This window comes from Ranitomeya imitator, chromosome 4, assembly GCF_032444005.1.
Source record: "Ranitomeya imitator isolate aRanImi1 chromosome 4, aRanImi1.pri, whole genome shotgun sequence".
Classification (NCBI taxonomy): Eukaryota; Metazoa; Chordata; class Amphibia; order Anura; family Dendrobatidae; genus Ranitomeya; species Ranitomeya imitator.
The window spans coordinates 2,333,495-2,348,272 of NC_091285.1; the positions used below are offsets into that span (position 1 = coordinate 2,333,495).

Sequence of the window (14,778 nt, forward strand, 5' to 3'; positions counted from 1 at the left end):
CTTGGCTGTCCAGAGCAGTGGCTGCGTGTCGCCTCGTCCTATGGTCATCTTCTTGAGGGTAGCCATCAGCAGCACAGGGCCCGACCCCCGCAGACCTGGTCCCGACCCACACAGATGTGTTAAGGCTGCTTTCATATATCAGTTTTTTGCCGTGAGTAACAATCCGTCAAATGTTGAAAAAAACAAAAAAAAAACAGATCCGTTGCAGATTGTGAAAAACTGATTTAACAGATCCGTTTTTGTTTTTTTGCAGGATCCAACTAGCTGATTTGGCTAATTGGATCCTAAAAAAATCGGAGCGTGCTCAGTAAAAAAAAAAAAACGCAATCCGTCACCAGTGTTTTTTCTACAGACTATGTTCGTTTTCTCCGGCCGCCGGATCAACAAGTTTCGACAGATTTGGCGAACGACTGATGAAACGTGAGGCGATCTGTCGCTAATACAAGTCTATGAGAAAAAACATCCGGCGACAACATTCGTCGTATCCGTTTTTTTCAAAATTCGCCAGATTGAGACTGACGGCAAAATACTGATGTGTGAAAGCGGCCTAAGGCTTCTGTCCTCTGCTTGTTGTCAGTGAATTGACTTGGTGCTCAGAAGTCCTGCTCATCTGAGGCTCCGTGGTGGTGGTCTGTGGTTGTGGCCCCTCGTCATCATGCTCCTCCTCTGCTCTCACCAGACACGTCTACGATGATGGCTGTGGCGGTGTCTGGAGCCCCTACATTCGGGGTCCTTCTCCTTTTATTTTCATTATTTTTTTTGTGAAATTTAATTGAGGCCCCAGAAGAGCCCGAGGCCGGTGAGACGCGTGTGCGGCTGCTGATCAGTGAGCGCAGCTCTGACCTACATACCGCAGCGTGCTGCACCGTACAGAGCTACCGTGTCCTCAGTGCCAGGTGGAGCTGGAGGCCCTCTTTACCGTGCAAGGTGGAGCTGGGGGCCCCCATTACTGTGCAAGGTGGTGCTGGGGGCCCCGATACTGTGCGAGTGTCCAGAATCACAGGGGGGATATTTTTCTTATCCCACCGCTCACACTAATATGTCATGTATCAGAGGAGTTTGGTTGCCAAGTTCTATTCTGAAGGGGATTTATCTATATTCCACTTCCCAGTTCCGGTTTGGAACTTGCAGTACTCTGGCGCCCCCTTACCCTCAGGTCGGTCAGGGTACTGCACCTAGGGTAATTAGTCACCAGAAAGGCTGCCTGCTATGTACTGGCTATTGGGCACGCGGCAGGGCAATATAACTTCTCCCACTCAGGTAGGAAAAATAATTGTCAACGCCGTCGGTCGCTGCCAGTGTCCCCAAAAGCTCAGGACACTTCTGCTGCCACCAGCTCCTGTTTCTCATTTAATAACAGGTCAGGAGCCTACCTAAACAGTAGCAATGACTTAGGTCAGAGGCTGTAGGGTAAGTTTTAGAGCAAGGAAAACAACGCTAGCAAATATTATAACTTTTACTCCAAAAAGATTAGGCAGTGTTTACAAAAGTTTGCACAACAAAGTAGAAAAATGCGGCACTCACCCAGGTTGCGAAGTGAATATCTTTAATCTGTCTTTAATCCATGTACAGACTTAGCATAAAAGACAAGCGGAGACGACGAGGGTGCGGGGAGAGTGAGCTGGACCAGCTCACTCTCCCCGCACCCTCGTCGTCTCCGCTTGTCTTTTACGCAAAGTCTGTACATGGATTAAAGACAGATTAAAGATATTCACTTCGCAACCTGGGTGAGTGCCGCATTTTTCCACTTTGTTGTGCAAAGTTTTACTGTGCTGTTATGGCTGTTGATGCTGAGCACCACGCCCCAGTGCTGCATGGATACCGCGCGCTGTGGGTCTAAAGAGGTGTGTTTGATTCAGCGCTCCCAATACTGCAATGTTGAGTCCTGGTGCCGTTCGTCTCTTTGAACTTTTCAAGTGTTTACAAAAGTATATAAAAGATATTATAAAATGAGACAATTCTATATACAGACAATTACAAAATAAAAAGGGATTAAAAGGAAGAAAAGAAACTTGGTTCTCTCATATCATGGCTGACCATGCGGCTGGGTGGGGGGGAGTGGGAGGTGACATCAAAATGCACCACAGAGTCTCTCTTTAGCTGGCTCCCTGGGCAAGAACTAGTTCAAAATCAGCTCTCCCTGACTTATACCTCTGATTGTGACATCACTGGGTGAGCTGGATACACCCCCTTTTGAAAGGTATGGAAAACAATCTATTAAACATATATCGGCATATGAATCTCGTAGAAGGACAACACAATTACCGTTTTTCTCAGCACAAAACGGACTTTCATTTAAGTCCGTACACGGCTTGGCTATGAGACTCGGTTAAGCAGTAATGCGTTTCTCAATTTCTGCTAAGCACTGAGCTCCTCAAACCCACCAGCTGGGAGCCCTGTCCCTGCGGTTTCCAGAAATATGAACTGCCTATTTCTGTGAGTATCATGTGTTGATATAATCTGGTCCACTGTAGCTAAACAAAGGGATTGCCATGTGTTGCTACTCTTCACTTTTGGTTTCACAGCTGCATGCAGGAGGGAATGGTTTAGAATTACACAGAGCTGGCAGGCAGAGAAGTGTATTCACCCACAGGCAGCTGGGGAAGAGGAGGGTCAGAAAGCCCACGGCGTGTGTCTGTACACAGACCTAATGGATGTAGCAGAGCTCAGTGTGCGTGATAATATACAATCAAATGCATCATATTCCTGGCATCGAGGTGGAGCTCGGGCCCCCGATACTGTGTGGGGTGGAGCTGGGGACCCCCAATACTGTGCGGGGTGGTGCTGGGAGCCCCCGATACTGTGGTGGGTGAATCCAGGGCCCTTGATACTGTGGGGAGTGGAGCTGGGGGCCCCCGATACTGTGCGGGGTGGATTTGGACCTATGATGGTGTGCGGGGTGGAGCTGGGGGCCCCCCGATACTGTGCGGGGTGGATTTGGACCTATGATGGTGTGCGGGGTGGATTGGGGTCCTCGGCCCCCATCATGGTCCTCTGCGCTCTGCGGGAGTCTCCTGGGTGTGGTGTCCAGCAGGTGATGCATAGACCCCTGGGGGCCACGTAGGCCCCTCTCTCTCGTGGTGGGGGGCGGCCTCCATTCCTGTTGGATGATAATGAGCCCAGGCCGTAGAATTACGTGATTTTTCTCCTCACACCGAACGCCTCGGTGACCGCCGAAGGGGCCGATCATCCGGAAACCACGTGGCTGCTGGTCTTGTCGCCCACGGTATAGGATGTGATGTGGCCCCATCTCTGGCAGCGGGGCCACAACTTGCAGTTCTCATTACTCTGTGGTTACATTAATTCTGGGCATGGTTTGCTTGGCTCTGCCTTGGCGCCACCTGTCACGTCCCCCTTCCTCCTGCTTTGGCTCCATCTGTCGCTCCCCCATTTCCTCCTTCCTTGGCGCCACATGTTGCGCTCCACCTTTTTGCACCCCCCTTGGCACCACATGTTGCGCTCCATCTTTTGCGCTCCACCTCTCCCTGCCTTGGCACCACATATCCCTGCCTTGGCACCACATATCCCTCCACCCTTTGCGACCCCCCCCCCTTTCCTCCTGCCTTGGCTCCGCATGTTGCTCCCCCTCCCACTTGGCTCCTCCCCTCTGACTGTTTTGTGTTCTCTCTTGCAGTCACAATGAGCGGAAGGTAACGTGTAAGCACCCCGTGAGCGGGCAGCCCTCCCAGGACAACTGCATCTTTGTGGTGAATGACCAGTGAGTACCGCGGGGGCCACAGACCGGGGCATCGCTGCGGGGGCCACTATGGGGTGGGGCAGAAGTGTTCACTCCCTGTAAGTCCAGCTATCCACTGTGTGTGGGGCTAGAAAAAGCCATTTCAAGGGTCACATCCCATCAGCCGGCCCATGGTTATAGCATCTCTATCATTGGGGTCATGTGGTCGTCTCATGTCTTCTAGGCCCCCGGCAGCGATGACCTCTCAGGAGACAAAGGACAGAACGGTCAGCGTGACGAGCGACAGCTCCAACACCGTGCCCACTGTCAACCCCACCAGCCCCCCATCCAGGGTAAGTGGTCCTCAGCCTGGCCCCCTCACCCTCCGTCCAGACAGTGTGTCCCCTGGGCTGGCCCCCTCTCCCTCCGGCCAGGCCGTGTCTTATCCCCCAGGCTGGTCCCCTCACCCTCCGTCCAGGCAGTGTGTCCCCCAGGCTGGCCCCCTCTCCCTCTGTCCAGGCAGTCTGTCCCACGGGCTGGTCCCCTCACCCTCCGTCCAGGCAGTGTGTCCCCCAGGCCGGCCCCCTCGCCCTCTGTCCAGACAGTGTGTCCCCCAGGCTGGTGCCCTCACCCTCTGGCCAGGCAGTGTGTCCCCCAGGCTGGCCCCCTCTCCCTCTGTCCAGGCAGTCTGTCCCACGGGCTGGTCCCCTCACCCTCCGTCCAGGCAGTGTGTCCCCCAGGCCGGCCCCCTCGCCCTCTGTCCAGGCAGTGTGTCCCCCAGGCTGGTGCCCTCACCCTCTGGCCAGGCAGTGTGTCCCCCAGGCTGGCCCCCTCACCCTCCGTCCAGGCAGTGTGTCCCCCTGGCTGGCCCCCTCACCCTCCGTCCAGGCAGTGTGTCCCCCGGGCTGGCCCCTTCACCCTCCGTCCAGGCAGTGTGTCCCCCGGGCTGGCCCCCTCTCCCTCCGGCCAGGCCGTTCTCCCACCCACCCACCCCCACCCCCGGCTGGCCTTCTCTCCCTTCGGCCAGGCCGTGTCCTGTCCCCCGGCTGGTCCCCTCACCCTCCGTCCAGGCGATGTGTCCCCCGGGCTGGCCCCCTCTCTTCAGGCCAGGCCGTTTCCCCCCCGCCCCCCCGGCCGGCCCCCTCTCCTTCCGTCCAGGCAGTCTGTCCCCCAGGCTGGTCCCCTCACCCTCCGTCCAGGCAGTGTGTCCCCCGGGTTGGCCCCCTCTCCCTCCGGCCAGGCGGTCCAACCCCCTGGCTGGCCTTCTCTCCCTCCGGCCAGGCCGTGTCCTGTACTCCGGCTGGTCCCCTCACCCTCCGTCCAGTCAGTGTGTCCCCTGGGCTGGCCACCTCTCCCTCCGGCCAGGCCGTGTCCTGTCCCCCGGCTGGCCCCCTCTCCCTCCGGCAAGGCCGTGTACCCCAGCCCGGCCCCCTTGCCCTCCGGCCAGGCCGTGAATCATCTGGGGTTACTGTGTAACGTGGGTGGTTGCCATTGAGGGTCTCTCTCCTCCACAGCCCTCCAGATCCTCTGGCAAGGTGCACAACTTTGGGAAGAGATCAAACTCCATAAAGAGGAACCCGAACGCCCCGGTGTCGATGCGCGGCTGGCTGTATAAGAAGGTGCGTCCCCCTGCTGTTTGCTGTATGTAGGTGGAGGGCCCCCCGGGCTCCGGACCCTTGCTGCACTCTCAGGTTCTGGTGCTGTGAGGGAGTTAATCCAGCAGCGTCTACAGTGATGACGTTCCCGCGATGTGTCTGTGACACTAGACAAGGGGCGTGACTCTTTGACCCCTTCACTACCTGGCCCCAGTACATGTGATTGAGAAGCTGGGACTTACAGTGCTTCTCGCCCGCTTCTCTCAGCTCCAGTTCATGTTTTTTGCAGGCGAATTCGGGGATGAAGTTATGGAAGAAACGCTGGTTTGTGCTGTGCGACCTGTGTCTCTTCTACTACCGAGGTGAGCCACTGACCCCCACGCTCCACCCCGTACTGACCAGGCACGGGCCACGCTCACTGGTGGTCTTCTGACTCCAGCGGATTTGTGCATGCTGGCCTTCTGAGTGAGAAGTCAGCAGATTCTAAAGAGACGAGTGGGTGTGACGGGACACAATAGGGATGAGATGTGATGTGACATGATAGGGGTGAGACAAGCTGGGGTGACGAGACACGATACGGGTGAGAATGGGACATGGAAGGGGTGAAACGAGCTGGGGTGACGACACGATAGGGGTGAGATGAGCCGGGGTGACTGGACACAACAGGGAGTAGACAAGCCAGGGTGACTGGACACAAAAGGGGTGAGACAAGCCAGGGTGACTGGACACGATAGGGGTGAGACGAGCCGGGGTGACAGGACACGATACAGGTCAGAATGGGACATGATAGGGGCGAGAATGAGCCGAGGTGACGGGACACGATAGGGGTGGGATGAGCCTGGGTGATGGGACATGATATAGGGGTGTGACGTGACGGGACACGATAGGGGTTTGACGAGCCGGGGTGACGGAACACGATAGGGGTGAGACAAGCCAGGGTGACAGAACATGATAGGGGTGAGACAAGCCAAGGTGACGGGACACGATAGGAGTGAGACAAGCCGGGGTGACGGGACACGATAGGGGTGAGACAAGCCGGGGTGACGGGACATGATAGGGGTGAGACGAGCCAGGGTAACTGGATACGATAGGGGTGAGACGAGCCAGGGTAACTGGATACGATAGGGGTGAGACATTCCGGGGTGACGGGACATGATAGGGGTGAGACAAGCCAGGGTGACAGAACATGATAGGGGTGAGACGAGCCAGGGTGACGGGACACGATAGGGGTGAGACAAGCCAAGGTGACGGGACACGATAGGAGTGAGACAAGCCGGGGTGACGGGACACGATAGGGGTGAGACAAGCCGGGGTGACGGGACACGATAGGGGTGAGACAAGCCGGGGTGACGGGACATGATAGGGGTGAGACGAGCCAGGGTAACTGGATACGATAGGGGTGAGACGAGCCAGGGTGACAGAACATGATAGGGGTGAGACAAGCCGGGGTGATTGGATACGATAGGGGTGAGACAAGCCAAGGTGACGGGACACGATAGGAGTGAGACAAGCCGGGGTGACGGGACACGATAGGGGTGAGACAAGCCGGGGTGACGGGACATGATAGGGGTGAGACGAGCCAGGGTGACAGAACATGATAGGGGTGAGACAACCCGGGGTGATTGGATACGATAGGGGTGAGACAAGCCATGGTGACAGAACATGATAGGGGTGAGACATGCCAGGGTGACAGAACACGATAGGGGTGAGACGAGCCAGGGTGACAGGACACGATGGGGTGAGACAAGCCAAGGTGACGGGACACGATAGGATTGAGACAAGCCGGGGTGACAGGACACGATGGGGTGAGACATGCCGGGGTGACGGGACACGATAGGGGTGAGACAAGCCGGGGTGACAGGATACATGAGGGACGAGACAACCCGGGGTGATGGCGAGGGCTGCCGGTGACTTCTCTCTCTCTCTGCAGATGACAAGGAGGAGGGCGTCCTGGGCAGCATCTTACTTCCGAGCTTTCAGATATCATCAGTGACGGCAGATGATCACATTAACCGTGCACACGCCTTCAAGGTGAACGCTCCTCGGCCGCCGGGCCTCTGCTCTGATAATGGGGGTAGTAGTCCTTGTCTGACGATGTCTCATGTTCTGTCTCTTCTCTCCTTGGCATCGATGTGCCACCACATCTGAGGAGGAAGATCAACACCTTTATCCTGGTAAGATGTGCATCTCAGGGGCCCCACATCAGCCGCACCTCGGGGCTTCACAATATAACACCTACATATCTTGCCCTCTGGCATCCACTGACGGACGCTCTTCTTCCCCACAGATGACTCTTTGTGTCCACCAGGCGGCGCACTCCAACATGCGGACGTATTACTTCTACTGTGACACCATAAAGGAGATGGAGCTGTGGATGAGAGCGATGACCGGAGCATCCCTGGTGCACGCCGAGCCTGTGAGACGGTGCGTGTACGGGGTGTACCCAGGGGGCTGCGTTGTATATGGGGTGTGTAGCCAGGGAGCTGTGCTGTATGTATGGGGGGTGTACCCAGGGGACTGTGCTGTTATGTATTGGGTGTTCTCAGGAAAATATGAATTAGTTTCCATTGTTCTGGGGATACAATCAGAGCTGTTCTGTTACTCCACCCACCAATGGTTTCTGTAGGACCAAATGCCACATACAGCCCCTCTTTCGCTTTGTGAATTTCCACAGCCCTCCTCCCCCGCCCTTCAAGAAAATGATCAGATTGGAATGCTGAGTTTTATTGCCTGCCAGTATTAGCAGAGCTGAATGCATTTTTCCCCTCAAAAAAAAAAAACTGTACTGTATATAGGTGGTGTGACGACACAGCATTTTGTCTTAATCATCCAGAAGTCTATTCTCAGTAAGCCAGGAGGAGTAGACTTTCTATATGTTGACTTTTAAATTTGTGTTTGTTGTTTTGTTCCTCAAGAAAACAGACTATTGTTCATATAATCCTGTAATATTGACTTTTAAGTTGACGTTTGTTGTAACATATTGTGCTGTTATCCTGGATGACAGAGATGCACGTTAATTGAACAATAGATGCACATTGTCCAGGCCAGCTAGTTTGGTGACCTGCAAAACCACAAAAGACGAGCCATGCAAATTGATTAAATACTCAAACAATGCTTGTTAATCTCATCACATCTTCGTCTTGACCTCTGGATGATGGCTTGAGGGACAACAGTTGTGAATAATATAAGTGAGATATCACGAGGGACACGGATTTGACATTTTACAGGATGCCATCTTGGGGGACTATGGCCCTGGCTGAAAGAATGCTGATCTGCTCCATTGATCATCACTCAACCATGGATATGTCAGGATTTGGACCCACCGGTCACCTGGCCTTATACCTCAGTGGACTGTCATCTTCCTAACGTCATTTGAGCAGGACTGTCAAGCTAACCAACAGAAACCCCACCAGGACAACTGTTTACAAACAGGACCATTGATTTACCCAATTCAAGCCGCTCTTATACTTGTGGGCACCTTGTATGCATGGCCAACGATCATCTACAGGGCCCCATGCCTGGAGCCAGTCCTCATTTCAGAGCTTATATGAGCGAAGCTGGAGATGTCTGTCCTTATGCATGCTGATGTGCACAAGGATGGCATGGTGATTGTGGAGTTAATTCACAAGGAAGACATGGAATATGCTTTGAGGAAACTGGATGATACAAACTTCTCATGAAGGTGAGACCTTTTACATTAGTGTCTGTGCTTAGACATGCTGGTGGACTGTCCCCGATAAGTGGAGAAGGATGATTGTAAGCCTATTATGTCTGGCTAATTAAGATGAGGGAGGTATGTGGCAACACCGCATGTGATATTAATTATCCAGACATCTAATTTTAGTAGATGTGGAGGCATAGACTTTTAAATTTGTTGACTTTTGAATTTGTGTTTTTCTTTGGATGCTCAAACACAGGCCACTGTTCATATGACCCTTTAACATTGATGTTTGTTGCAGCATATTGAGTTATTACCTTGGATGACAGGGACACAGGGTAGTTGAGCAATAGATGTTTAATATGTTGTTTATACATTGTACCAGGAAAGCTAGTTTGTTGACTTGCATAACAGAGGAGGAAAAACTATGCAAATTGATTAAATAGTCAAACGATGAGAGTTAAACTCGTCCCATCTCCCCCCTGACCTGCTGATGATGATCTGAGCCACAGATATGAGTATAAAAAGGGATTTTCTATCTTTATGGAATCAGAGAGATACTTTACCAAATCACAGCCAGGACAACATGGCTCCATCAAGAGGAACAAAGATTTTTCTTTCTACAAGATGCCAGCTGAAGGGACCACGGCCCCGGCTGGAAAAATACAGAGGTGCTCCATTGACGTTTGGAGAATCCAGGTTGTGACCCTCCGGTCACCTGGCTTTCTATCTGAATGGACTGCAATCTTCCTACTCTTGTCGTTACCTCCTCTCTGTGTGCGTGCCACAGGTGCGGTAATTGACCCTGGAAGATGTAGCCAGGTTGTGACCCTTCGGTCAACTGGCCGTTACCCCCAAGTGGACTGTCTTCTTCCTACGCTTGTCATTGTTACCTCATCTCTGTGTATACCACAGGTGGGATAATCGGCACTGGAAGATGAAGCCAGGTTGTGACCCTCCGGTCAACTGGCTCTTGTACCCGAGTGGCCTGTCATCTTCCTACACTTGACATTGTTACCTCCTCTGTGTGTGTGTGTACCACAGGTGGAGCAACCGACCCTGGGAGCTCTGACGTAACAGCTGGCTTTATCCCAACGGGTCAGCGGAAGGGTGAGACTCTGATTTGCACCATCTTGGGTATTGTGCTGGGACTTTCTACGTGTTATCTGCCTTTTTTGTGGTTCAGTAAAGTACTTCCACACTGTTACCCTTTCTGAATGGTATTCTGCCCACTGGAAAGAGCAGGCGTTCAGTGGGATGATCCCTGGTCCATGCGGTCTCCGGCCAGCGGACGAAAACATCCAGTGACCTCCCATGTCTCCAGGGTGATGTGCTGTGTATAAGGGGGTGTACCGAAGGAGCTGTGCTGTATATAGCAGGGTGTACCCAAGGGCCTGTGCTGTGGTGGCAGCGTGTATGAGCGGGTGTGTGGCCTGGGTCAGTGTGTGATTTATGCTCCCATTACAGCATAAGACAGAGTTTAAATGCTGAACTGAGTGAGAGGAGCTAGATTAACCCTTGCAGGTGCAGCCCCCAGTCACGTGCTGAGAAGCGGGTACGTGGCATATTGGTGGCAGAGCGGTGGGATAGAATGATTTCAATTAGAGCATTCGTGCATGGTTTAACCCCTTCCTAACCTGTGACAGTGTATGCGTCCTAAAAGTCTGTGCCAATCCAACCTGTGATGCATATGCTGTGTCACAGAATGATCGCGTTCCTGCAGATCGGGTGAAAGGGTTAACTGTAATTTCACCTGACCTGCAGAGACAGGGAAAGTGGTACTTCAGCCCTGGGGGGTGGCTTTGCCCCTCCCGTGACTGCGATCGCTCTGATTGGTTGTTGAAAGTGACTGTTTCACTTTCAATCAGAGCAATCGTAATATTTCACTAACGAAAATTGGCCGATGCTGCAATTTCCATTGGCCATGGCTGGAGCCCACGATCTGCCACCGCCACAGATCTCCCCCCCCTCCTTCCTGTCTTCTGCTCCCCTCTGTCCTCCTGTCCGCTCCTCCCGTGCTCCGATCCCAACCCCCCATACTTACCAACATCCGGTGTCAATCCATCTTCTGCATGGGCGCCCATCTTCCAAAATGGCGGGCGCGTGTGCAGTGCGTCCGCCGAGTCGGCCGGCAGATTCTTTACAGGTACATTTTGATCACTGTGATAGAACATATCACAGTGATTAACCCCTTCCCGACCTTTGACGCCACGTAGGCGTCATGAAAGTCGGTGCCAATCCGACCCATGACGCCTATGCGGCATCATGGAAAGATCGCGTCCCTGCAGATCGGGTGAAAGGGTTAACTCCCATTTCACCCGATCTGCAGGGACAGGGGGAGTGGTAGTTTAGCCCAGGGGGGGTGGCTTCACCCCCTCGTGGCTACGATCGCTCTGATTGGCTGTTGAAAGTGAAACTGCCAATCAGAGCGATTTGTAATATTTCACCCATTATAACGGGTGAAATATTACAATCCAGCCATGGCCGATGCTGAAATATCATCGGCCATGGCTGGAAATACTAGTGTGCCCCCACCCCACCCCTCCGATCGCCCCCCCACCCCCCCGATCTGGCCGGTACACTGCTCCGGCTCCCCTCCGCCCTGTGCTCCGCTCCCCCCCGTGCTCGTGTCCGCTCCCCCCGTGCTCCAATCACCCCCCCGTGCTCCAATCACCCCCCCTGCACTCCGATCCACCCCCCCCCGTGCTCCGTTCCACCCCCCCGTGCTCCATTCCAGCCCCCCCGTGCTCCGTTCCACGCCCCCCGCGCTCCGTTCCACCCCTCCCGCGCTCCGATTCCCCCCCCCGTGCTCCGATCCCCCCCCCCGTGGTCCCCCCCCACCCTATCATACTTACCGATCCAGCCGTGGTCCCGTCCGTCTTCTCCCGGGCGCCGCCATCTTCCAAAATGGCGGGCGCATGTGCAGTGCGCCCGCCGAATCTGCCGGCCGGCAGATTCGTTCCAAAGTGCATTTTGATCACTGAGATATAACCTATCTCAGTGATCAAAATAAAAAAAATAATAAATGACCCCCCCCCTTTGTCACCCCCATAGGTAGGGACAATAAAAAAATAAAGAAATTTTTTTTTTTCCACTAATGTTAGAATAGGGTTAGGGTTAGGGGTAGGGTTAGGGGTAGGGTTAGGGTTAGGGCTAGGGTTAGGGGTAGGGTTAGGGGTAGGGTTAGGGTTAGGAATGTGCACACGTATTCTGGTCCTCTGCGGATTTTTCCGCTGCGGATTTGATAAATCCGCAGTGCTAAACCGCTGCGGATTTATGGCGGATTTACCGCGTTTTTTTCTGCGCATTTCACTGCGGTTTTACAATTGCGATTTTCTATTGGAGCAGTTGTAAAACCGCTGCGGAATCCGCACAAAGAAGTGACATGCTGCGGAATGTAAACCGCTGCGTTTCCGTGCAGTTTTTCCGCAGCATGTGTACAGCGATTTTTGTTTCCCATAGGTTTACATTGAACTGTACACTCATGGGAAACTGCTGCGGATCCGCAGCGTTTTCCGCAGCGTGTGCACATACCTTTAGAATTAGGCTATGTGCACACGGTGCGGATTTGGCTGCGGATTCGCAGCAGTGTTCCATCAGGTTTACAGTACCATGTAAACATATGAAAAACCAAATCCGCTGTGCCCGTGATGCGGAAAATACCGCGCGGGAACGCTGCGTTGTATTTTCCGCAGCATGTGAATTCTTTGTGCGGATTCCGCAGCGTTTTACACCTGTTCCTCAATAGGAATCCGCAGGTGAAATCCGCACAAAAAACACTGGAAATCCGCGGAAAATCCGCAGGTAAAACACAGTGCCTTTTACCCGCAGATTTTTCAAAAATGGTGCGGAAATATCTCACACGAATCCGCAACGTGGGCACATAGCCTTAGGGTTAGGGTTGGAATTAGTGTTGTGGTTAGGGGTGTGTTGGGGTTAGGGTTGTGATTAGGATTATGGCTACAGTTGGGATTAGGGTTAGGGGTGTGTTGGGGTTAGTGTTGGAGTTAGAATTGAGGGGTTACCACTGTTTAGGCACATCAGGGGTCTCCAAACGCAACATGGCGCCACCATTGATTCCAGCCAATCTCGTATTCAAAAAGTCAAATGGTGCTCCCTCACTTCCGAGCCCTGACGTGTGCCCAAACAGTGGTTTACCCCCACATATGGGGTACCAGCATACTCAGGACAAACTGCGCAACAATTACTGGGGTCCAATTTCTCCTGTTACCCTTGTGAATCTAAAAAAATGCTTGCTAAAACATAATTTTTGAGGAAAGAAAAATGATTTTTTATTTTCACGGATCTGTGTTGTAAACGTCTGTGAAGCACTTGGGGGTTCAAAGTGCTCACCACATATCTAGATAAGTTCCTTGGGGGGTCTAGTTTCTAAAATGGGGTCACTTGTGGGGGGTTTCTACTGTTTAGGCACACCAGGGGCTCTGCAAACGCAACGTGACACCCGCAGACCATTCCATCAAAGTCTGCATTTCAAAAGTCACTACTTCCCTTCTGAGCCCCGACGTGTGCCCAAACAGTGGTTTACCCCCACATATGGGGTATCAGCGTACTCAGGAGAAACTGGACAACAACTTTTGGGGTCCAATTTCTCCTGTAACCCTTGGGAAAATAAAAAATTCTGGGCTAAATAATTATTTTTGAGGAAAGAAAACGTATTTATTATTTTCACGGCTCTGCATTATAAACTTCTATGAAGCACTTGGGGGTTCAAAGTGCTCACCACACATCTAGATAAGTTCCTTTCAGGGTCTAGTTTCCAAAATGGGGTCACTTGTGGGGGGTTTCTACTGTTTAGGCACATCAGGGGCTCTGCAAACGCAACGTGACGCCCGCAGAGCATTCCATCAAAGTCTGCATTTCAAAACGTCACTACTTCAATTCCAAGCCCCGGCATGTGCCCAAACAGTAGTTTACCCCCACATATGGGGTATCACCGTACTCAGGAGAAACTGGACAACAAATATTGGGGTCAAATTTCTCCTGTTACCCTTGGGAAAAATAAAAAACTCTGGGCTAAATAATTATTTTTGAGGAAAGAAAACGTATTTATTATTTTCACGGCTCTGCATTATAAACTTCTATGAAGCACTTGGGGGTTCAAAGTGCTCACCACACATCTAGATAAGTTCCTTTGGGGGTCTAGTTTCCAAAATGGGGTCACTTGTGGGGGGTTTCTACTGTTAAGCCACATCAGGGGCTCTGCAAACGCAACGTGACGCCCACAGAGCATTCCATCAAAGTCTGCATTTCAAAACGTCACTACTTCACTTCCGAGCCCCGGCATGTGCCCAAACAGTGATTTACCCCCACATATGGGGTATCAGCGTACTCAGGAGAAACTGGACAACAACTTTTGGGGTCAAATTTCTCCTGTTACCCTTGGGAAAATAAAAAATTGCAGGCTAAAAGATCATTTTTGAGAAAATAATTTTTTTTTTTTTTTTCATGGCTCTGCGTTATAAACTTCTGTGAAGCACTTGGGGGTTCAAAGTCCTCACCACACATCTAGATTAGTTCCTTTGGGGGTCTAGTTTCTAAAATGGTGTCATTTCTGGGGGATCTCCAATGTTTAGGCACACAGGGGCTCTCCAAACGTGACATGGTGTCCGCTAATGATTGGAGCTAATTTTCCATTTAAAAAGCCAAATGGCGTGCCATCCCTTCCGAGCCCTGCCGTGCGCCCAAACAGTGGTTTACCCCCACATATGGGGTATCAGCGTACTCAGGACAAACTGGACAACAATATTTGGGGTCCAATTTCTCCTATTATCCTTGGCAAAATAGGAAATTCCAGGCTAAAAAATCATTTTTGAGGAAAGAAAAATTAT

The 14,778-nt window shown here is 52.4% G+C and overlaps 1 protein-coding gene across 6 annotated transcripts in view; it reads left to right on the plus strand.

Moving 5' to 3' along the window:
* PLEKHA5 (pleckstrin homology domain containing A5) overlaps positions 1-14,778 on the plus strand; it is a 139,679-nt gene that overhangs the window by 50,936 nt on the left and 73,965 nt on the right. For 5 of the 6 annotated variants that reach the window (XM_069762759.1, XM_069762754.1, XM_069762755.1 and 2 more), the window contains 6 exons: positions 3,635-3,718; positions 3,921-4,029; positions 5,191-5,295; positions 5,561-5,633; positions 7,202-7,302; positions 7,580-7,695. In XM_069762759.1, coding sequence (XP_069618860.1) covers positions 3,635-3,718; positions 3,921-4,029; positions 5,191-5,295; positions 5,561-5,633; positions 7,202-7,302; positions 7,580-7,695 — 588 coding nt within the window. The other variant, XM_069762758.1, reaches the window with a different exon arrangement.